Source organism: Eptatretus burgeri, chromosome 16 (genome assembly GCF_056783735.1).
Source record: "Eptatretus burgeri isolate ZD-2024b chromosome 16, Ebu_testis_v1, whole genome shotgun sequence".
In the NCBI taxonomy this organism is placed as follows: Eukaryota; Metazoa; Chordata; class Myxini; order Myxiniformes; family Myxinidae; genus Eptatretus; species Eptatretus burgeri.
In genome coordinates, this window is record NC_140976.1 from 12,254,056 (window position 1) to 12,279,842 (window position 25,787).

Sequence of the window (25,787 nt, forward strand, 5' to 3'; positions counted from 1 at the left end):
GCATGAACCTCACTTGAGGGCTGAAGGCCAAAAGGTTGAGGCCGAAACGTGCTAAGGGTCTTCTTAAAGGCTGTGAAACCCACCATATATCGACAAATATGGGCTCATGCTTGCTTTACAAGAAGGGAAAACATAGGGAAGGCATGGCAATTAAGAAAACTCCACAAAACTTACCATATCAGATGGCTTTGGTTTAGCGCAGTGTGAAAATGGTGAACGTCTTATTGACTTTGGTTATAATTGTGGGTGGAGCCAAGCCAGCTGTCCAGGGTGCAAGATACAGCTCGGCTATTTTTATATGCTGGCCTTCACCCGTGTTGTGTTACATGATAGCTGTTAGCCAATCAGATTAAATAAAAAAATTTTAAAGAGTGGAAAGTGGCATTTAAAGCCTGAGGTGGTGGATGAAAATACGCTGAGGACAATCCCTGGGTCAGACTTGGTCTGTGTGCAAAATGTGGTGGTTGTCAGCCCAACGGTCTTTGCAAAAACCACAAATATACAGACGACTAATTTTATTTATATATATATATTATCTGAGCCACCTGAGTTTAATTGATTCGGTGAGAGCTAATTGGTTATTCACTCTATTCACACATGAGATGTGGATGGGTCTTTGTTTTTCATTTATATGTTGACTGCTTTTGACATTTACATGTGGTGCATGCTTGCGAGCCTCAGTGGTGCACCTTTCTGTCTGCACTGTCGCTGATCATTCACCAACAAGTGATAAAACCAGTCTGGAAGCTGAGGGGAAATGTAGCATTCGGATTCTCATGTATGTACTGTTTGTAAATGTCTTTACAGCTGTGGAGGAACTCTGGGAAGGGTTTGAAACAGCAAAGGGCTTACCTTGGTTAGCCTTTCATGGTTGCTTTATGCAGCTTTCTTCAGCTCGATTTATTTATATAATCCTAGCCATTAGGTGAGAGGTAATTGGTTATTCCTTTCATTCACTGGCGAGATGTGAGTGAATCTTTGTTTTATATATATTTATATATATATATATATATATATATATATATATATATATATATATATATATATATATATATATATATATATATATATATATATATGTAGTTATCAATGAACAGAAACAAACATAAATATATGTGGAAAAATTACAGGCCCAGACCAGGAATCAAACCCAGGTCCTCTGGAAAACCGTACCAGTGCTCTTCCATCTGGGTGACTTACCAGCTGAGTATGCAATTCCTCCACATATAGAAATGCCACTCTTTCCCCCACTGCTTCCAGGGCACTCACTGCCAACCATCGGAGCAGCGAGGTCCTGTTCCCAAGAGGGTCTTCCCCCCATGGGGGGGACAATTCCATGTCTGCTATTAATCACCACAGGGTACGTAGTAATGTAATTATCAACCCTCTCGTGGTTACCCACAAGGTGGTTTTATTCATAAACTTAAAGTAAAAAAAAAAAACAACTGCATTATAAAAAGTGCCGTTGATTTGCACTCGTAACTCCATAATGTAGATACAACTGTTTTTATGAATAAAAACAACATTCATTCTCAATGCTTTTATAAAGAAGTTGACAAGAAAAGGCCTTGAAGAGTAATTGAGATCGTCTGATTTAGGCCCGCCTCCTGGCCTGCCAGTATGGTTGCCTTCAAAACTATTACTTGCAGAATACAGCCTGGTGTTGGCTCAGTGGTTAGGGTGGCGGCTTGGGATCCTAGGGTCCTGAGTTCAAGCCCCGTCGGCCGCTGAATTAATACACCAGGGGGTTGACTCAGCCTGTCATCCTTCCGAGGTCGGCGAAATGAGTACCAGTTCCAGTGTGTGTACTGGTAGAGGGGCACTGCATCAGCGACACAGTCACGCTTCAAGAAATGATAGCTACCCCGGCAGCTAAGCTGCCATACGACCACCACCACTTGCAGAATGTTCTTGTAATCCAGACCATAATAAATTCCATTTCAGTGAAGTAAAAATTTACAAAAGCGATGAAAAAAGTAAGGCTACGCTTTATACAGAGGCAGGTGTTAATGAGTCAAAGTACATTGAGGGTAGTGGGTGGAACAGCATTTCTGTGAATGTTAAATTCCTCTTTTATTCTGCCCTAAAATGTAATACATTAATCCTAATAAAATAAAACATTATTTTTACTGATAATACTTCACTGAACTTAAGCTCCTGAATTTGGGAACCCACTCCAACAACTTGTCAGAAGACCACAGCATTCACTGAGATGGCTTTCAGCACCTGGCTGAAAGACGTCTTGGATGGTATTAAAGGAACTGTAGATCCCATTTCTGCGTGGTGCGAAACGCTGCACGTTGGTTCAGCACGACCGGTGTGTTACGGTCATAGGAGTAGGCATCTGTGGCACAAAACAGCAATCTTGAGTGAGCAAGGCAGGAGTTAAGAACGAACAGCAATCCACAAAGAGTTAAACGGTCTTACCCTTAACATCTAATAGGAGGTCAGGATCCAAGACAGATGAGATGACACCATCTGGTTGGATAGTCCACTTTTGTTTGGTGTGGCAACTTTCTCCGGATAGTTGGAGATGAGAGTTGGGCATCATCGTGGCTTCTTGAGCCACCTCAAGGCAAAGCTCACACTCCTGACAGCACACAATAACATATTATAGTCATGTTTGTTTTAGGCTAACATGCATAAAAAAATTGAATATTTGAGGCATATGCACTCTTCTGATGGAGAAACAGATGACCTGATCAAATTCACTTCAAGATGCATTTCCACTTCAAGATGCATTTCCACTTCAAGATGTATTTCCACTTAACTGTCAGAACTATGGACACAAAAAAGAAATATCTTTACATCTGATGCAAAAGTGGTCCAACCTTGGTTGAAGGTGCCTTGATACAGTGGTAGACTGAAAGCACAATGGCACTCGGTAGAGTGCATACCTCTGCCAGGCTGAACAGTTTACGTTTTCTATCCCATTGTTGAGCCGGATCTGGAACCGGACCTATACCAAAATCAAATTGGCTTGTTCTTGTCACCTACCCAATTCATCCACAACTTTTTGAAACATCACGAAATATATAGATACTAATAAAAGGCTGTGTGTGTGTGTGTGTGTGTGTGTGTGTGTGTGTGTGTGTGTGTGTGTGTGTGTGTGTGTGTGTGTGTGTGTGTGTGTGTGTGTGTGTGTGTGTCCTCCATAATTCCAAAACCATAAAACCTTGCAGCCTAAAACTTTGCATGCATAACAAGAAAATTCCAAGGAAGTGCAAGAGTGAAAATTGGGTGTTTGAGTAATTAAAACACCCCTTTTGAAGATAATTAACTGCCTTATTTAATTATATCCTTCATCAGGCGATCCTCAGCCACCTGTCTCTCTGGGGTCTTAAGGCATTTCCTGGGTAACCTTACTGGGGTCTGAAGCCGCCATGTCTTTTGGCCTGCTCAACCATGCCTTGACTTGGAACAAACTGCAATGATTTCTTAACGATAAAGTTTTTTTTTTTTTTTTTTTTTTCGCTTTCCTCACTCATATTGAATGCCTGTTCATCATCGCTACAAATCGCTGTATACATCACTTTTGTAAGTACTATAGTTTTCAAATTAGGAGATTGGAGCGATTTCATGCATTATGTGATATGATTTTCCACAATCTATTCTCACAGACTAATTCAAGTATATCATCGAAATATTATTTCGATTTTGAGGATCGGATATCGTCCAGACTAAATAATTGTTGAAATCTGATAATTTAAAGAAATAACGAGTCTTGTAACTAAGCCGATATACCTATTTACTTTAAGCAAGCAAGGTTATGTTCCCTTCTCAATACATACACAAGAAAATGTGAAATTTCCAAAGCATTAAACTTATCTTTTCTACTGTTTGGATAATTACATTGAGTGAACAAAAAATTTAGGAACATGCCAAACTTAACGAGCTTCATTGAGCGAAAAACATGCACATGACAGCATGCCTGGAGTTTGCAAAAAGGCACATGAAAGACAGTTTGATTTTGTGGTCTGATGAGACGAAGATTTAACTCTTCGGCCTGAATGCAAAGTGAGCTGTTAGCTGTGGCAGAAACTGAGCACAGCTCAGTTAGCACAGCTCATCACCCATCTAACACTATCCCTTCCGTGAAGCATGGTGGAGGCAGCATCCTGCTATGGGGATGCTTTGCAGCGGCATGGACTGGGAAACTTATAAGGAGAGAGGGAACAATGAATGGAGACAAATACAGGCAAATCCTTGAGGAGAACCTGCTTCAGAGTGAAAAGGACCTGAGACTGTGGCAAAGATTTACAATGATTTACAAAAAAAAAACAGCACAATGACCCCCAAACATGCATGTCAAAGCAACACTGGAATGGCTTCAAAACAAGAATGTGAGAGTCCTTGAGTGGCCCAGCCAAAGCCCAGACTTGCATCCCATTGAGAATCTGTGGAAAGATTGCTGTTCACTGCCGATCCCTATCCAATTTGACAGAACTTGGGAAAATCTACAAGGAAGAATGGGAGAAAATCCCCAAATCCAGATAAGCAAAGCTGATACAGACATACCCAAGACTCGAAGCTGTAATCTCTGCCAAAGGCACTTCTACACAATATTGCCTCAGGGGGTTGAATACTTATTGACAGAAGACATTTCAGCTTTTCATTTTTAATTAATTTGTAAAAAAATTGAAAGCTGTGTTTTCACTTTGTCATTATATGTATGGTATTTTGTGGAGATTGGTGACAAAAATTTTTTATTTACTCCATGTTGAATTCAGGCTGCAACAACAAAATGTGACTACTTTCTGAAGGTAGCGTGTGTGTGTGTGTGCGTGTGCGTGTGCGTGTGCGTGTGCGTGTGTGTGTGTGTGTGTGTGTGTGTGTGTGTGTGTGTGTGTGTGTGTGTGTGTGTGTGTGTGTGTGTGTGTATCTTGCTGACCACTGACTGATTGAATATATTAAAGATTGACTGATATTACAGATTGGTGCCTTCTGTAGCAATCTGAAATTTTGCGTGCAAATGGACATTGAAGCCAGTACACCAAGAAAAATCACAGAACCATCGTAAGGCATTGGTTAATGAAAATATAAATAAATGAAAAATGAAGTGCAGGTGAGTGACCCGAGACAATGGAGAAACACGATTTGGATGCTTACACAATGTGTAAGCACACCTTGCTTGTGTGTATGTATGTATATATGTATATACTTATAGGTATGATAATATAATAGGCATAAACCTGGAACTTCTAACACACTTTTATCCGAACATATTCAGTTCATATTTCCGAAATCTTCACGTTATGTGTTCCATGTATTTACACAGGTCATAGCGGATTCAAAAAAATCGAATATAGATAGAATTTTCAGAGGGAAGTAATGACATCACAATCAGCAGTGTTCGGCGGCAAACCGACGGCCGGGTCCCAGACGACGTGCTTTACTTAACTAAGTCCATGAGTTTAAGACGTTTGTTCAACTCAGCATTTACAACTTTTATCCTGCCATGTTGTTAATATGTTGATGGAGGTAATATAGAAACGATGAATATGTCAAATCGTTCATGTTACTCATCCGGCACTATGTGTCAAGGCCAACAATCTAAAGCGACAGGTCTCAAACGCTACCATGGGCACCCAGACATGCCACCAATATGAACTGAGCTGTTGAATGCAGTGCAAAACATCCAAAGAAACTACCGTAACTGAGTTGTGATACGTTCTGTCCCCCATACCCGTCGTAGATGGGTATCGGCTAGTATATGTATATATGTATACGAGGTCCATCTAAAAAGTAACGGGATTGAGCCTGCTGTGTGTTCCACTTACACAACTTGAATGATTGGGTTGTGTCACAGTCTTTCGCAACATTCTAGCAATATATATGATTGGTGATGGTTGACTGCGCTCATTGTGTGATTTTTTACAGGTCGTGCTTTACATGTTGTCTAGTCTGAGTCGTCGCACGATGAGTCGTGAGTAGAGAGCCAATCTGAAGTTTCTTTCCAAGCTTGGAAAAACACTTTCCGATTCCTTCGCAATGCTGCAGCAAGTCTACGAGGAAAATGATGTCACTGACACATGCATTTGAATGGTACAAGAGATTCAAAGAGGGACGGGAGGAGATTGAAGACGATCCACTGTCTGGAAGACCTTCAACGAGCAGAACGGCGGACAACATCGAGCATGTGAAGCAGATGGTGTCCGCAGATCATCGACTCACGGTGGGGATGATTGCTGAGGAACTTTCCATCAACAAGGGCACTGTCTGGAGCATCATCACTGAAAATCTCAATGCCTAAGGGGTGTGCAAAAATGGTCCCCAAACAGTTGTCTGAGGACCAGAAGCAGCAAAGAGTCACTGTCTGTCAAGACATTATCGAGCGCCTCGAGAACGATCCAGACTTGCTCAGGAGTCATTACTGGCTGAATCGTGGATATTCGAATACGATCCCGAGACCAAATGGCAGAGTCGTCAGTGGAAAAGTCCGGCATCACCAAGATCAAAGAAAGCAAGGATGTCGAAGTCGAAGGTAAAAGTGATGCTCATCACGTTTTTTGATATCAAGGGCATCATCCACTTCGAGTTTCTACACAGGGTCAAACAGTGAATCAATACGTGTCCAAGGAGATCCTCCGGCGCCTCATGAAATCAGTCCGGGACAAGAGGAGGGATCTGTGGGAGAACAATGCCTGGGTGCTCCACCATGACAACGCCCCTGTACACAGTGCCCTGAGCATCCGACAGTTTCTGGCAGAGAGGAACGTGCCAACTCTGGAGCAACCCCCGTATTCGCCAGACTTCGCCCATTGTGATTTTTTCCTATTCCCCAAGCTCAAGAGGGTGATCAAGGGGACCCGATTTCCTGATGTGGAGAACATCAAAAGGGCCGTGACGACGGAGCTATGGAGGATTCCAGAAGAAGCCTTCCGGAGGTGCATCGAAGCGTGGAAGAAGAGGCTGGACAACTGTGTGAGACTGGAGGGAAACTATTTTGAAGGGGACAAGCTGTGATTTCAATATATTTTTTGGAATAAAATTTTTGTGAATTCAGTCACGTTACTTTTTGGACGGACCTCGTATATGTATATCTGTATATATGTATATGTATGACCGTTTCTACAGCCATTTTTCCCTGCTGTGCAGGGGTTAGGCTTTTTCTTGAGGCAATGTTTTTTATGGCCGGATGCCCTTCCTGACGCCAACCCTGGTCGCCTCTTACGACACACAGGGATATGGTACACCTATTCTAACCGGGGCATACACCGGGACCAGTACACTGGTACTCACTTCGCCGACCTCAGATGGATGACAGGCTGAGTCAACCCCCTGGTGTTAATTCAGCAGCCAACGGGGCTTGAACTCAGGATCCTGGGATCCCAAGCCGCCACCCTAACCACTAAGCCAACACCAGGCTTCGTATATATATATATATATATATATATATATATATATATATATATATATATATATATATATATATATATATATATATATATGTATGTATGTATATGTATATGTATATATATATGTATGTATATATATATATATATATATATATATATATATATATATATATATATATATATATATATATATATATATATATATATATATATATATATATATATATATATATACATATATAACCCTAACCACTAAGCCAACACCAGGCTTCGTATATATATATATATATATATGTATATATATATATATGTATATATATATGTATATATGTATATATGTATGTATATATATATGTATGTATATATATATGTATATATGTATATATATATATATATATATATATATATATATATATATATATATATATATATATTTTGGGTCCCTGAAATAGGTGACCCTTATTGTCAGTAAGTCTATGTGTTTGTTGGGATGTTTGTTAGTTTGTCATCAACATAATTGGTAGTAAACGTGGGCGGATTTTGACCAAACTCGGGTGGTAGGTACATCTTATGACCTAGTGCTTGGGAAATTGTGATGGTTGCTAGGGACGCTTTGGTCCCTAGCAACAACCGAAAAACCTTCAAAATCGGTACCGTTCACGCGAAATCAATTCCGAAAGCCATTATCCCACGTAGGGTTATGAAATTTGGCACGAATGATCTACAGGTGATGCTCTATCAAATATATTCTGGTTTTTGTGATATATGGAATACTTTACCCGCAGCGCCCCCTACAATTATGGTATGCGCGGAAATTGAAGGCCCCCTAGCGACCAGGTGAGTGCATCGTTCTAAAACTTTGCCTCAGGACATATTGACCGATTTCGCTTAGGTCAGGGGTCAAAGGTCAATTAGTGCAAAAATTGATAATATGCAAGAGCTGGAGGTGCCTTCTTGCCAAATGCTACTCCTCCTTGGGTTATGGTCGGATGGTCATGAAAATTCACACTAATCGTCTGGAATACAATGTGCACAAGCGATCGAGCCGGATTTTCGATTTAGATCTTTGTTCACCCACAGCACCCCCTCGGACTTTGGGGATTTCCGATTTCAAACCGCATTTTCGGTACTTTTCATTCAAATGGATACCGAGTAGTTATCAGCAGATGGAACTGGATGAGATTTGATATGCATAATCTTAAGGTGATTCCCTATCCGCTATATGGCATTGATTTTGCTATATATCTTATAGTTTCCATGCTCGGCGACCCATCGCCGCCTACCGGCTTGTATATGTTTTTGTATATGTTTATGTATATATATATATATATATATATATATATATATATATATATATATATATATATATATATATATATAAAAAATGTATGTAAACAGATGTTTGGTACTACAGAACTTTAATATGGATACAAATAAACACGACATAGTGACCGAAGCTTTTCGTGCTGCACTCCTCAGGGTAAAAATCGCAGCAAGTGATGAAGAAGGAAGTGAAGGCGTGTGCTGATCTGCGTATAAAGCACACGCCTTCACTTCCTTCTTCATTTGCTCCGATTTTTACACTGAGGAGTGCAGCACGAAAAGCTTCAGTCACTATGTCGTGTTTATTTGTATCCATATTTGTGTATATATATATATATATATATATATATATATATATATATATATATATATATATATATATATATATATATATATATATATATATACATACATACACTTTTTTTTGCCCCACCTCTCAATGGTGACTAATCACTGAAAAAACATTTTAAAATTCTCGTTTCATATTATCACCAAAATCAACATAATTCATCCTTGTCACACACCCGACCTGTCCACCATGTTGTGTTGAAATATGTTCCGTAACTTTTTGAGATATCGTGTTAGATATAGTTGTTGTTTTTAACCATATCACTCAATGGTGAAGTCACTTAAAAATTATCGGATCTGGATTCAGATCTTCATCAAAATTGAATAAATTCTTCCTTGTGGCACTCCCAACCTGTCCACCAAGTTTCGTCTGAAGCCATCCATGACTTTTTGAGATGTTATGTTCTATATATCATTTTTGGCCCTATCTTTCAATGGTGAAAAATCACTTTTAAAAAATTAGAGTATTTGGATCTTCACCAAAATTATGCGTTGCTGTCCTTGGCTGGTCACATATAAACACAAAAAAATTCAGAACGTTTGCTTGAAAACTGTGGCCAGAAATTGTGTGACAAACAGACAAACGCTGCAGACCAACATACTTGGCAAAAAAAAATTTTCATGAAGGAATAACACACACGACCAATCATTATACTTGAAAAATATTTGATTTTCGCAAGTAACAGACAGACAGGGTTTAAAACAACCCTCGGTAGCGAAGGTAATGATCGACACCTGTCCGAATACCAAGACATTGAATTACGAGTTTCATTACCAGGTTCCGCAGGATTCCATCTCGGTAGAGCCAGTTTTGGGCTGGGTCAGCTTCATCGGTTAGCAGGCACACACAAAGGTTCTCATTATTCAAGGGGTCCTTGGCCACCGCCAGGGCACCACTCCGTCCACTATTCCACAGTCGTATGTATAATTGGCACTGTACATGAATGCAAACCGATATATTGAGGTCAAAGCATGACAGCATATTAAAAGGACATTTTAGTGCAAAGTAACTCCAAAAAGAAAAGCACAAACAGCATTTTGAGATTTGATGAATAACTTTTATACTTGAAGATGGCCTGTCATGGCAATATGACAATCAATGTGCAATTTATCATAAAATTATAGGAAATTGCAATAAACAGACGAGTGTGCAGTGCCTTCGACTTTCCCTCACACACTGACGTTTAAAACACACTGCAATAAAATCTGTGGGTCTATGAGACAGCATGACATGAACATAAAAACAAAATAATGGTTTAACATTCCAAGCTGTACAGTAAGCACATGCATACTCACATCTAAGCCGTCTCGCCTGGGTTCAAATTCTGACACAGCTATAAACAGTCATCTCGGTTTTTCACAGGCAGGGTGATTCATCAATGTGTGTGCCGTCCCTCCGATGGACGTTAAACTGGGCGTCCCGTCTACCGACATTAGTTGGTGGATGTGAAAAATCCCATGATGTCTTTCACGAAGAGTCTCAGCTATTGCCGGCACCAGAAACAAATTCCAAATTCCTGCCCTAACCTACAGAGGGCATTGCATCAGCGGCACAGCTGCACCCTCAGCCAATGATGCGACCCCACAACCTTCTGCTGCACATGAAAGAAGAAGTTGAAATATGCACTTACTTGTGGTGAATGAAGTGAAAGTACTAACAGTATAGCCTGGTGTTGGCTTAGCGGTTAGGATGGTGGCTTGGGATCCTAGGGTCCTGAGTTTGAGCCACGTTTTCCTCTGAATTAACACCAGGGGGTTGACTCAGCCTGTCATCCTTCTGAAGTTGGTGAAATGAGCACCAGTATACTGGTAATAGGGGCACTGCATCAGTGGCATAGCTGTGCCCCCCTAACCAATGATGCAACCAGCAGCCAAAAAGGCAGCACACGATGGGAACTAACGGTATTTATCGTGGGAGTTGCACATCCTGCATTACGGAGTAGACTTTTACTCTGCTTCATCAGAGTATGGGGAAACGGGGGGAGTTTATTACTCCAAGAAGTTAATGGGGAAAGAAAACATAGTTGGAGTACATTTTCAGTGAATAATCAGGATGAATACGTATTGAGATAAATGACATGAGCATATATAATTTACCTAGCCCAGCGTATGGTGGAATTCGGAAAGTTATTTCAGGATTAATGTTATTCCATTATCCGCACACGATATATTTTAACATTCTTTGTTTAACTGGGAATAACCTCTTTTTGCAGACCTGCTGTTTTGAGGCATTGTGAGTTGAAAGGATCAAAGCCACAATGTAATAGAACATTCTACAATTTAACTACCTAAACCGCAATCTCATCATTTCTCAACCAATCTGGTGGGATTCTCATCAGATTTCTATTGGATAACATGAGAAATCGTAGGAGATTTTTCCAAGGGCAAAATTCCCAGGTGGCCATCGACCCCGGAGTCCCGGACCGAATCTAGCTAACTGTCTGTACAGCTCGCAGGGTGTGTCGTCAGTGTCGGACTGGTGTTGTTAGCTACCTAGGTTTTATTAATGTTGCACCTCATCATAATTACTATCCGTGGATAGTTATACCTGTAATCTGTTATCAATAAACAAATACAATGGTGAGATTCTTTTAAAGAGCCAGGCACATTTTAATTCTTAGGTGGTGTGTAAGCCTGGTGTTGGTTTTGTTGGTTTTAATGGTTAAGGTGGCTGTCTTAAGATCTCACAGACTGAGTTTGAGCCCATTGTTCCGCTAAATAACACTAGGTGGGTTAACTTCACCTGTCATCCTTCCAACATCGGCAAAATGAGTACCAGCTTATTGGGAATGGGACACTGCATCAGTGGCACAACCGTGCTCCTAGAAATGATGCAACCAGCAGCCACAGGCTGTATACAAAATGATGACGATGGTGTGTGTGTGTGTGTGTGTGTGTGTGTGTGTGTGTGTGTGTGTGTGTGTGTGTGTGTGTGTGTGTGTGTGTACCCGCTTGAGTGGGTATAGAGAGCCCACTGAACTCCATCCCGTTCTTTCCTTCCAGTTTGGGACCTCACAACTTTCCAATACCACCTGGTGCCCACGAAAGTTTGGAAACTCGAACACAGCCCATCTACAGAAAAAAAGAAAACTGAAGTTAAGTTTCTGATTTGAAGAGAAATTGCAAATGTAAGAAGGAGGTAATATTCGAAGAACACATCAGATGCATTGTGTATAGCCGTAAGGGAGATGTGAGGCCAGGAGGAGATGCGTGAGATGGGATGCGATGAGAGATAAGGAATGGAGAGAAGCATAAAGCAGGTAAAGGTGAGGCAAATTATATATCTTACATGCCACTGTGCACACAGACTGAGGAGACACGTCCATCGTGGCCCAGCTCGGTTAGGCTACGACATGATGACATCACCTCAAGCTCACGACCCGCCAAACCCGGCCGAGAAAACATACTCAGACATGGCTCTGAAACATTCTGCAGCACGTGCATGTTATTTGTTGAAGTCACCAAACATCCCATGACTTAGAGTCACAGCAAGTGGGTTGAAATGTTATTTTCTACTTATTATATTACTCAGTTTTAACGTTTTCTGAAGATTATCAAGACCTTTGGGTCACAACAAAATACGTTACATGTGGCAGGGCATGCAGGGAAGCAAGTTGTGAGTCGTTGGGACATGCGAAGTCGTCCCTACAGGGATAGCTCCCCTCCTCAAGAACAAACTCAAGCCCAGAAAACTCAACAGCTGAGTAGAGCACCCAACTGGAACGTGAGGACAAATGTGTAATTAATAACCATTCATCTCATCATTTAACATGATCCAAAACTTGCCCAAACTCTATGATTGGAACCAGGGCCGGATTTAGGGGAGGACCAGTGGGACATTTGTCCAGGGCCCAAACTCCAGGGGGCCCACCAAAAACAAACAAACATACGAATGATAAGATACATTTATTTATTTATAGAGCTGGTATTATTTATTCCCTTGTCATCTCAAAGTTTGCAGAGATGATAGACAGGAATTCAAGGATCAAGGTCAAATATAAATAACCCAACGTTCTATTAAAAACATGAACAGTAATACCAGACAAGCAACGAGTGACATACCACAAAAATGACATGACCTTTTATGGGAGGATCGCGAGCAGCATCATACATCAAAATGACAATCATGCAACCGCGAACGCCGTAGAATCTTTTTTATACAGTTTAGAATTGTAAAAAAATATATATTGTTTTACACATCGACACAGACATATGGGCAAAAGGAAATATACGACAAAATAAATATACGACGAAGACACACTCCTGGAAGAGCCAGGGGAGTGGTGTATAGTATAGCGTTATACCACTCGCCACTGCAGCAACTGAGCGGCGTTCCGGAAGCTGGAGAGTTGTGCCGCTAAGCAGAAGAAATTAAAGGAAAAGCAAGCAAATGGTGGGAGAGATGATTGCCCAGTGCTTTGCAAGATGGACAAAGTCACACTGCATTGCATCTCCAAGGCAGAGAAAAATTTCGCGTTGAGACTTTCATAAAAATCCTGGACACCCTTTCAACGGATTGTCAGCTCCGTCAACAGAAGGCTACAGCAATGTACACAACGTGTTTGGCTTTCTGACCAAGTTTCAAGACATGTCAACACATAATGTTCAGAAAAAAGCTGCTGTTCTCGTGTCCACTTATGCTTCAGATTTGGATGTATCTTTCCCAGCAGAAATGCATCACTTTGAATTTGTTGTGGGTAATGAGAACAAAACAGCTTCTGACCTACTTCTCCTCCATTTTAAGTGCCCCTGTGATTTCCACATTTCCAAATGTTGCCACGGCTTTGCGTATTTACCTTTCCTCGATGTGCACCAACTGCTCCGGAGAACAGTCATTCTTTCGTACGGGACTTATAAAGAATGAACTGAGAGCCACCATGGGCCAGGATCGTCTCGCTTGCCTTGCCATCACGACTACGGAATGTGACATTTTGAGAAAGTTGGATTTCTCCGATATCGTCACAGACTTTGCAAATGTGACATTAAGAAGGAAAAAATTATGAAGTGGTGAGACAATTTTAATGTTGCATTCAGAGTGAATTTTCATTATTATATTAATACGCTAAGCCATATTTTGTAGACGTATCTCCTCCGAAACTGCCGGACGGATTGTCGCCACTTTCGGCATGCGGGTGCTCTGTGGTCTCATGTACATCATGGGTGACGTGAGATCGTGCCAGACGGACAGGTTTGGGAATTTTTGGCGATTTTCTAATCTTTACATTCGTTTACATGGCGACGTGTGACATCACCGCTGAGAGGAGTAATGACGTCATGACATCATCGGTCATTCGCTGACATCATTACGTCTGTCGCCGACAGACCGTCACTGCTGAGAGGCGTAATGCCACTCCTAGAAAACAGCGTCTGCAATGTAAAACCCTCTTCTGCACATGCTGACTACCTCAGAAGGTGCATTTGACACAAAAAATGTAACAAGAAACATTGTATATAAAGAAATTCTATAAATCACATTGTGAACACCGGATATATTGACGTCCAAACGAACCCTCACTTTAGAAACTTAGCGCGGAGCATGGGTTTGGCAAGTAGTAACATTATAAACTGTTTTTTGTATTTTTTATAAGCTTTTATAAGTTATGTTTTTCGTATAATTAGTATATGCAATTAGTATCAAAGTTAATGAAAAAGTATTTTTACTTTTGATTTTTGTGAAATTTAAAAAAATGCTGAAGCGAAATGTTTACACATCAATACACGGTAACACACTTCAGCTCTTTTTTTATCTTTTATTTTCAATTTCTTCCCACTATATTCCAAGGTTTATGGTGGGGTGTGGGGAAAGGGGGGAGATTTACAACTCGAATGTCCCAGAGCCTGTTAAACACAAATCCGGCCCTGATTGGAAATGAATCTTTGTTATTATTCATATTCCTTTGCTTATTCACAATTCCTTCTACTCCCTGACCCTTCCTCCTCCCAACCTACTCCCCTCTACTCCCACCCTCAATCTGCTTTTACCCCTGTAGTAGGTACAAATTTTGGTTTGTCTCATGCATTTGTGGTGTCATTCTACAAAGTGAGGGTAGCTTTCAGGTCCTACCAGCCAGCAAGTACACGTATGGAGGCAATTGCACCACCCAGCCAGGCATCAGGCAGGACTTTCAAACTCTCTGTGACTTCTAAGCGTGCCCCCAGGAAGTTCTTCTGACTGTACAACACGACCTGTTCAGGAGACGTCAGACAGAAATTGCAGGACAAATCAACGTATATAACAACGCTTTGCTCTCTTGCGAAAGCCTTGCTGAACAGATTGTATTAAAGTTAAGTTTTAAGAAAATTTCCAGATTACACATGTTTGAAGTTATGAATAAAGTTTGTCGGGTTCTCCAAGTCAAGTGGCAGTATTCTCAGAAATCTGTACATCATTAGCTTAGATGATGATTAACATCATTAACTCATCTGCGATGATGATGAGTGTGTTGTTGTAGGTCGGTTACATTGAGATACTTGCAGTGATTGTGCCCCAGGTTTCTTACAATAAATTGAGCGGACAGGCATGACAACACTAACCCGGCTCTCTGATGTAGGTTCGGAAGTACGATGCTGTAAAACGACACACGCAAGGAGAGAGAGAGGGACAATCAGTCGATCTCTTTGTATTGACCAGATATCAATTAGTAGAAGCTCCGTTTGCACAGGGTAAAGCAAACAGGTTGACCAGATATCAATTAGGGAATACTTCAGCAATAGGCTGTTCAAACTTGTATCGAGAAACATTGCAATGGATACATTCAAAAGCAAACAAAAAAAAAACATGGTACATGCATATATATATATATATATATATATATATATATATATATATATATATATATATATATATATATATATATATATATATATATATATATATATATATATATATATATATATATATATATATATATATATATATATATATATATATATATATATATATATATATATATATATATATATATATATATATATATATATATATATATATATATATATATATATATATATATATATATATATAGCCTGGTGTTGGCGCAGTGGTTAGGAAAGCGGCTTGGGATCCAAAAGGTCCTGAGTTCAAGCCCAGTTGGGCCGCTGATTTAATACACCAGGGCGTTGACTCAGCCTGTCATCCCTCCGAGGTCGGTGAAATGAGTACCAGTGTACTGGGCTGGTGTATACCCCGGTTAAAATAGGTGTACCATATCCCTGTGTCGTAAGAGGCGACCAGGGTTGCGTCAGGAAGGGCATCCGGCGTAAAACATGTGCCAAATCACGATGCGGATCATGCGGATGATTCGCTGTGGCGACCCCGAAAGGGAGCAGCCGAAAGAAGAAGAAGAAGATATATATATATATATATATATATATATATATATATGTATATGTATATATATGTATATGTATATATATGTATATGTATATATATGTATATGTATATATATGTATATGTATATATATGTATATGTATATATATGTATATATATATATATATATATATATATATATTTATATATATATATATATATATATATATATATATATATATGTGTATATATATATATATATGTATATATGTATATATGTATATATATATATATATATATATATATATATATATATATATATGTGTGTGTGTGTGGGTGTGTGTAGACTTAACCTCAAAATGAATAGAGAGATCAATCGGTTCAGGTTTATCATGTTGATGGTGCTTTGTTAAAGTTTTGGTGAAACGATGGTTGAAAGGTCCGTCGTGTGTACATTTTATGAGAGAAAAGCTCGAACATTCATGACGGATATTTGGAGATTTGTACTTTCACATTATTTATCAATTATTTCGTGTGCAGTCTGTGGCTGTTGGTTGCATCATTGCTGGGAGCATGGCTGTGCTGCTGATACAGTGCCCCCTGTTTCCAGTAAGCTGGTACTCATTTTGCCAACCTCAGAAGGATGACAGGCTGAGTCAACCCACCTGGTGTTATTTAATAGAAAAACAGGGCTCAACCTCGAGACCAGTCAACACCATTGAAAAGGACAGAAGGTCAGGTCAGGTATGGGAGCATGTGCCAGAACAGCGCGTTGCTGCGACCACTTTCCACCGGTACTCCAGGGGCCTCTGTATGGCTATCCCCCAGGCAGATGCCAAGCCCATCCCCATCTCCTCGAGATGCCGATCAACCTGCTGCAACCACGAGGCACGTGGTCAGCCCATTGGCCTCCTCCACTCATGAGACTCCCTCGCTGAGAGAATCTGGTGAGCGGGATCAGCGTCTGGAAAACGAGCCACATGTCCATACAGCCGCAACTGATGCTTACGTAATAAACTGACTATGCAGGTAACAAATCTCATCCAAGTCTCTCTCAGCAACCGCTCATTGGACACAAAATCCGACCAGCGATAGCCAAGGATTCTCCGAAGAGACCTGGTACCAAAGGAATTAAGTCTCCATCTCAGATCCTTGGTCAGAGTCCAAGTCTCGCATCCATAGAGCAAGACTGGAAGCACCAAGGACCTGAAGGCTCGGACTTTCGTCTTCCCACACAGGTACCGGCAGCGCCACACCCCATGATCCAGTGAATCCATGACTCCCCAGGCCCGACGCAGACATCTATTGACCTCTGACTCACAGCCAGCAGAGACGTGAATATCACTGCCAAGGTAAGTGAATCTCTCCACAACCTCAACATCTTCACCACAAACAGACAGGACAGCAGCATGCAAGATGTCATTGAAAGCCTGGATCTTCGTTTTGACCCAAGAAACCCATAATCCCAGCGGCTCCAACTCCTCATTCAGCACCTCGAGGGCCCCCAAAAGGATATCTAAAGTCTGCAAAGATGACTGCATCATCTGCGAAATCAAGGTCCGAGATCTTGACATTCCCAAACGATGCACCGCAGGCTTGATCTCTCCGACATCCTCCATAGAATCCAGTCCATACAAGTGCTGAAAAGTGTGGGGGCCAGTACACACCCCTGACAAACTCCAGTAACAACTGGAAATAAGTCAGAGATGATACCACCCCATTTCACAGCACTCAGTACCAGAGTAGAGTTCAGACATCAGATCGATCAGTTTTGGTGGCACCCCACGAAGACCAAAAATCCTCCAGAGGGCATCCCGATTCACTGAATCGAACGCTTTACAGAGATCAACATAGGCTGCATGCAGCCCCTGCTGAGACTCTTGTCTGCGTTCGGTGAGGACACGAAGAGCAAGGATACAGTCAATCATTGACCTCTTTAGTGTAAAGCCTGACTGCTCTGGATGTTGGTGCTCAAGCAGATGGTGGCGAACCCTATCAAGAATTATCCGAGCAAAGACCTTGCCCGGCACTGAGAGCAGCGTCAGCCCTCGGTAGTTGTTGCAGTCTTGGCGATCACCCTTCCCTTTACAGAGAGGGACAACGAGGCCCCTCTTCCAGTCAGTTGGGATGATGCCTGTGTCCAGGCAGAGCACAAAACTGCATGTAACGACACGAGTGCAGCATTTCCACCAGCCTTGAGAAGTTCAGCATGGATGCCACAGATCCCTGGAGCTTTACCCCGTTTCAACCGGTTCACCGCAGCCCGTATTTCCACAAGCGAAGGTGGACCACAGTTGATTGGAGGGTCAGCAACAGGGATTGTAACACCCTTGACGTCCAATTCTACAGCTGGTGGATCAGCCTGGTACAACCGCTGAAAGTAACCGGCCCAGCGGGCCTTCACTTCAGACTCCTCTGTCAAGAGCCTACCACTCTCTGCTCTAACTGCAGTGCTCCGAGGGATGGGCTTGGATGAACGCAATGCGCAAATTCCCCTGTAAGCGGGACGAGAATCACCTGTCCACAGGTGATGCTCTACCCCCTCACAAATTCCTCGCACATAGGCCTCCTTGTCCACCCTTAGTGTACGTACAGTTTTACGCCTCAGCTCCCTGAACAGCTCAGCTCTGCCATTCAGCCTGGCCCTGCGACTCTGGTCAATGAAGAAAAGGGAAAAATAACTTTGTAGGATTTGAATCGTGAGCCTTTTGTTGGAGAAGGCAAATGCCAAAAATTACAACCCAAGGTTTAATTTTTTTTTTAAATGCCAACACTTTTATCTCTATATGCAAAAGAGTTTGAGCATTTTGGATGATTCATGAGTAAATGGATAATTAAATAAAATGAAGCTTCATAGTCATAGGTAGACGTACCAGGAAGACAGGCCGGACAGAACCAATGCTGGGGTCAGAACCACCCCAATCGAGATGGGACCTGTATAAACCTCGCTCGAGAATGTACTGCTCTCCACAAAAGTTTGCCTCTTCATATGCAACCCACCTGGGGCATTCACCATACAGGTAGCACATACATGTCAGTTCAGCTTGCATGAAGACATTCTACTCTCAGTCAAATCGAGTGTAAGCAAGCATTCAAATTAGTAAAGTGTTTAATAGTGTGTTCAACCTCGTACTTTAATCACGTCACAAACGAAAACTCCTAGAATACATTGGGAAGTTGTTTCTAGTTAGTTACGTGACCAAGTCATCAAAACGTTTGTTTGTAAATTTCAATTTTTTTCTCACAAGTTAAGATGTCTCAAAAGTTATGAATGTGTTGATGAAAGATTAATGTTGTGTATATTGAAGATGAAATAAGTAATAAAGGAAACATTTATTATACAGGATGATTTGTTTGTTTTTTTGACAGCCCTAAATAAGTCCAATACATTAAAAGCTCTATCTGTTAGGAACGTAATATTTTGCGTACATGTAGCCTAATGTTACAGAAAGATGTGACATGAATCACACAATTGAGCTTGTTGTGCTAAACGCCTCAGAGATTTCTTCGGGCTTGCTTTCATTCTTTCCCGCACTTCCATCCACTTTCACTGGTATAACAGCACTCGACTGGTGCATGTGCTTTTTAACTTTCACGCAGCCTGCTTCTCTGAACTGCTTTACCAGTTTCCATATCACTGATTTTGAAGGTTTCATACGACCACCAAAGTGACTTTTAACTCTTTGAACCCTGAGCTCTTTTGAGTTTCGGCTCCCCACCCTGGGCTCCCTGGAGAAAAATACAGCCCCGAGGGTATATGGAGGTTTGAATGGCGCACGGGAAACCATCCTCTTTGGTATATGGAAGTTTGAATAGCGGCTGCTAAAACGGCCGCCAGGATTCAAAGGGTTAAATGCAATTTGACATTTCCTAAAATATGCATTCTTGATGTAATGTTCGACAAGAAATGCACGTTATTTCACAGTGAGCGCCTTGGCGTGACTGAGTGAAAACGGTTAAACATAACTGCCGGGTCACGTGATAAATCACGTGATACCTGATAACTCTCAGGATCATGTTACGTCTTTCTGTAACAGACTACATTTATGCAAAATATTACGTTCCAAACATATAGTTTTAGTGTATGGGACTTTAGGGTTCTTGAATAAAATAAAATAAAAATCACCCTGTACTGCACTTACGCTGCAACGGACACCTCTGATAGTGAAATAAAAGATAAATTTTTACCATTGATTAAACACTGTGCGCAATAGTACAAAACAGTATGACCTTCTACTAATGGGTGATTTCAATGCTAAAATAGATGTGTACAGACAATTGTGGGAAGGAGTTTTGTAATCAGAACAATGAATGACAATGGCAAACGTCTGTTAGAAACACGTCAAACTCATAACCTTGTCATTCCAAACACCTGATATAAATACAGACTGAACCATAAGACAACATTAACATCAGCAAATGGACTAATACGAGGTTTAATTGATTATATTGTTGTTATTAGAGAAGATCGAGGATGTCTTCTATGAAACACAAGAACATATAGAGCAGTGATTCTCAACCCTTCCTCTGTCATTTACCCCCTCAGCTTGATGTATTTCGCCATTTACCCCCTTACTCCTGTGCAAAAAAATGCATAGCCGGCATTGAGGCACAGAGACAAAGATGGAACAACTTTATTATGAAGGTTTTGCACAAAATAAACTTTGATAAAGGAAAAAAAATAAATAAACATACAGTCCACTTATAAAAAAAAAATAGTTCTGGCCCAACTTAAATTTTAAATTAATAATTATATATATATATATATATATATATATATATATATATATATATATATATATATATATATATGTGTGTGTATATATATATATATATATATATATATATATATATATATATATATATATATATATATATATATTCGGACACACATACATATATACAATTTTGTCAAAAAACTAACGCAGAAAAAATTATATTTTTGGCCAGGTGCAAAAAAAAAAACAGGTAAAAACTTCTTTTAAACAAAAATATTAAGGCCAAAAATCAATTCCTGGACCCTCAAAACCCCCCCCAAAAAAATATTTTTCATAAGAAAAAAACAGAAAATTGCGGTGGTGGGGGGAATTGATTTATGAGTCAGTATAGAATAATTTTATGGAATATGAGAGTCTATGTTGTAATGTATTATGTGTTGTTTGACGCACATCACAACGATAACAGTGTTATTGATTTTGTGTGACGTTGTTCTTGATTTTATGTGTAGTTGAGAAAAAAAATCGTCATACCATGATGTATCAAATAACAAAAACTAAAGAGTTACAATCAGCATCATCATTATAAAAATAGCGACATTGAGTTAGAAATGAGAATGATGTATGAATAAAAAAGTACATCATCATTGTAGTGTTGCAAGCAAAGTATATGAATATATGAAGTTTTGTTTTTATGATTCATAAATTTTTAATGAATATATATGATTTTATTATCAAAAACAAAGGAATTTTAGGGGGGTATGAAAGATAGTTCAACCTCCCCATCCTAAATGAAGGGGGTGGATGTATCCCTCTTATCCCCCCAGGATCTACGCCCATGCCAGCCATCATTTTTCTCAAACAGGCTGATCAGGTATAGTATATTACAGAATTAATACTTAATTTTCAGGTATGATATATTTAACCCCTGCCATGTAAATTATTCCCCCCAGGGGGTAAATTTACCCCTGGTTGAGAATCACTGATTTAGAGGATGAAAGATATCAACTGATCACACATTAGTTATTTCCAAAATTGTAGTGAAGTTGAAAGGCCACCGATATGAACACACAATATGCTAATGAAATATAATCTGGAGAAACTAAAACTTAAAAATTATTGGAATTAATTCCAAATAAAATTGGATGGGTCATTTGAGCCAATTTTGAATACAGAACAGGAAGATGATAATATCCAAAGGATTTTGCAAAAAATTCAAGAAAGTTACTTGGATTAAATATTAAGTTCGAGTGAAATTGATGGCGTGCCATCGCAAATTCCCACGCTTCCCACCTAAAGCAAAGTTGAAAGATTGCAAAGAGTTCCACCAGGAATGACACGATATCAAATTTTGGGTTTAATAAATATTTTGTTTTGACCTCTCTGACCCTCAGTCCCCACTCACTGGGGCATGAACCGGGGGTCAAATCCCAAAAATCGTGACATGTTGATTGCCTATTCAAAGTTTAATTTTGAAATGTGCCTGTAATTACATTTTTGTGGTACCCGACCTTTGACCCCACCCCTGGGGCAGGGCCAAAAATGGCTCTGCTCTCACACCTTGCTATGTGGTGATCATAATTACCAAGTGTGGTGTATTACTGCACAAACATTTAGGAGGAGATAATGTGATGGATGGACTGAAAGACAGACAGACAGAGACAGAACCGATTATAATAACTCCCCATTTAAATTTTTTTTTTTAAACATGGGGGTAAATATTCGTCTTTCAAAAAACGCATCAAAAAAGCAAGAAGGGTATTAAGGCAATCTTGCTTTGAACAATGACTCAGGCCCGAAACGTCACTGCACCTTCTCTTTCCCACGGCAGTGTTAGCATACCTCCCTCCACATTTATTTGATGAAATATCGTTATCTTTACTTTTCTGCTGATGCAGACTGAATCTAGTCCTGATAAACACTGTTTTACATTACATCTCTGAGGTAAATCTAGTCAATACTTATGAACACGAATCTTGATGTCCTGGCCAAATGAGCAACAAACTTAGCACTGCCTGCAGAAGGTGAGAGTGCTAGGATGTGGATATGATTCAGAAATGAATGGCCAATTAGCATCATCCCATGTCCAAGTACCTGAATATCAAGCACAGTGTCCCCTTACCAACAAGCAACCATGAGATCAGGAGACAGAGAAAACAGATAAGAAACAGCAGTGGAATACAAATTTTGATTCCCTTCTATTCTCCCATCCCAAATCTTGGGAACTTGTCTTGGTACAATCTTCATGGAAATCCCACCGTCTTGGTACAGTCCTCACTGCACTGTTACTGGAATTGCATCGAAGGCCTTTTATGAAACTTCTGTCCTCACCCAATTTGCTACATTCTCAACACATATTGCCCCGACTGGCTGCCAATCTCTGCTCCACTTACGTACAACTTTTCCTCCAACCTTTACTGCTCTTCCTCTACTCGCCTTGGCTCCTCAGAAAATGTACTCTTGAAGGTGTCTGCCTCCCTGGCAGTCTTCAATGATCCACCAAGGTGCTGCCATGTCAGGCAATTTAATCAAGCAGAATGGTCTGGCCTGCAGCTAGTCTACCATCTCTTTCACTGACTGGTCCACTATCTGTTCATCTTCAGACATAGACCATGCCTACAACTCATTTCTCAACAAAATACTCTCTCTCCTCAATCACTTCATACTGCCATTATTTCAGCTATCCTGCCAAACATCTCCTTCCAGGTACAGATATTCATGTGATGAGGAAATGGCCATAAATCAGTTTGCCTTTTGCTCCTGGAAACCACCACCACCACCACCGATAGACACCTCCAGTTTCTCGGCAATACTCATAACCATTGCATTTCCATGTTCAGATGTGCCAGAATTGTGAATCAGGCACATCTTGGGTTTGAAGTCCTTCACTTTCCATAAAAACTTGGTGGCAATTGGTCAAGTCTGTCTCTGGCACATACACCTCATATAGGTTTTTTTTTCACTTTTGAAGCATGGGGTCCCAATCGATATTATTCATGACTGCCTTTGTCGGCAGAAAAAAGCAAGGTTGCTCATTCCTCTCTTCTCTTCTTATACTCATCCAAACACCTTTTTTGAAAACATCCTACACCATGTGACCCTCCCTCCTGCCATGTTGGATAAATCCCGAGCCTCTCTTAACTCTTACATCGCGACTGCTTCTGATGGCATCAGTGTCCTAATACTTAAAAATTGCTACTCTGCCTTGTCTACTCCTGCTGATAAGTTTGGTGTTGGCCTAATGGTTGAGGTTGCTGAATTAAGATCTTCGAGTCTTGAGTTTGAGCCACTGTTATGCCGATGAAATAACACCAGGTGGGTTGATTTAACCGGTGGGTCAACCTTCCGAGGTCGGAAAAATGAGTACCAGCTTGCTGGTAACAGAGGCACTGCATCAGTGGCACATTCATGCCCCCAGAAAATGACGCAACCAGTAGTCACAGGTTGCATAGGAAACAACTCCTTTTTATCTGTTCTTTACTTGGTCATGTTCTGAAGACCGCCGACTTGCATCATGGGAAATCGTCAATGTTACCACAATTACAAAGAATGCTGCCAAACCTGTCCTTTTTAACGACAGACCAGTCAGGCTCCCCAACCCCCCCCCCCCTCAATCATAAGTAAAGCAAGGGTATCTAATTGCAGTGGATCTCAACAGTCATCTTTTCTCCAACTCTCCAATCTCCCTGCAGAGATTGGCATCCAGTAGGGGAAATATGTGTTGAGAATGCAACAGGTTGGGTGAAGTTTCATAAAAGGCATTAGCTGTATAATACCAAGACCAGTGGTATGAGGATTATCAGTTTAGCTTGACTCTCCACCCCACCCACGACCCCCCTCTCCCCCATTTGTTATTCCAGCTCAGACATGCTGCTTCTTCCCTTGCAGCAATGGATGGATCCATTTCCTCAATCTCAACAAGAGGTCAGGACAATCTTACTGGACATTTGACATGCATTTGATTCCCTCTGTGATAAGGCTCACTGCAAATTCAAGTCTCCCTGCCCTGATTTTCAAACTGTCAGCTAATGGTATCGAGAGTTCCCTCCGAAATTGAACATCACATTTCATGTGCACTCGCAAGCACTCGGTTGCTTTGAATAGAATGTTATCCCATGCTGTATCTCTCAAGCCGGCATCCCTCAAGGTAGTGTTCTGGGACCACTCTTGTTCTTTGATATCCATCAAGGGCACATCATCACTTCAAAATCCATTGTATCGCTTTGAAGAGAACTCCTTTCTGTGCAGAAAAGTTCTGTACACCTCTGATAGGCAGGGTGTGGCAGCATCTTTCTCTGCTGATCTGGAGATAACAGGAAATGTTTCATTTTCCCTGAAACGTGTCTTTTATAGTGCAAGGAAGACCCGTATTCTCACTTTGTCCCTCCATAAGGATCAGCATGGAATTCCCCAATTATATTCTGTGGTGAGCCTAGTGGTGAGGCACAGTCTCTGGAGCTCTTGTGCCTCACTATCAACTGTAACCGTGATTGGACAGATCATATGTCCAAGCCGGCCCCAAAAGCTGGCCACTCCCTCAGAATTCTCTGCAGGGTCAAGTCCTTCCTCTGCCCTCCTCAGCTTATAATAGTGCACAATGCCTTTTCACAAGAGTGTCGTGGAATAACATTCCCTACCATGGATTGATGCTGCTGCTTCCCATCCAGCCCCTGTTGAGACCCTGGAATCTAAGATCAGCCATATAATTAGAATCCCACGTCAGGAAGCTGAGT

The 25,787-nt window shown here is 40.8% G+C and overlaps 1 protein-coding gene across 4 annotated transcripts in view; it reads right to left on the bottom strand.

Annotated features, from left to right (window-relative positions):
- Positions 1 to 1,368: 1,368 nt before the first annotated feature.
- Positions 1,369 to 25,787, bottom strand: part of LOC147010527 (uncharacterized) — a 119,576-nt gene continuing 95,157 nt past the window's right edge. For all 4 annotated transcript variants that reach the window (XM_085859323.1, XM_085859324.1, XM_085859325.1 and 1 more), the window contains 9 exons: positions 19,213 to 19,339; positions 15,564 to 15,596; positions 15,094 to 15,215; positions 12,617 to 12,746; positions 12,319 to 12,458; positions 11,978 to 12,101; positions 9,805 to 9,963; positions 2,428 to 2,590; positions 1,369 to 2,344 (listed from right to left, as the gene is read on the bottom strand). In XM_085859323.1, coding sequence (XP_085715449.1) covers positions 2,253 to 2,344; positions 2,428 to 2,590; positions 9,805 to 9,963; positions 11,978 to 12,101; positions 12,319 to 12,458; positions 12,617 to 12,746; positions 15,094 to 15,215; positions 15,564 to 15,596; positions 19,213 to 19,339 — 1,090 coding nt within the window. In that variant the 3' untranslated portion in view covers positions 1,369 to 2,252. The remainder of the gene's footprint in view (positions 2,345 to 2,427; positions 2,591 to 9,804; positions 9,964 to 11,977; positions 12,102 to 12,318; positions 12,459 to 12,616; positions 12,747 to 15,093; positions 15,216 to 15,563; positions 15,597 to 19,212; positions 19,340 to 25,787) is intronic.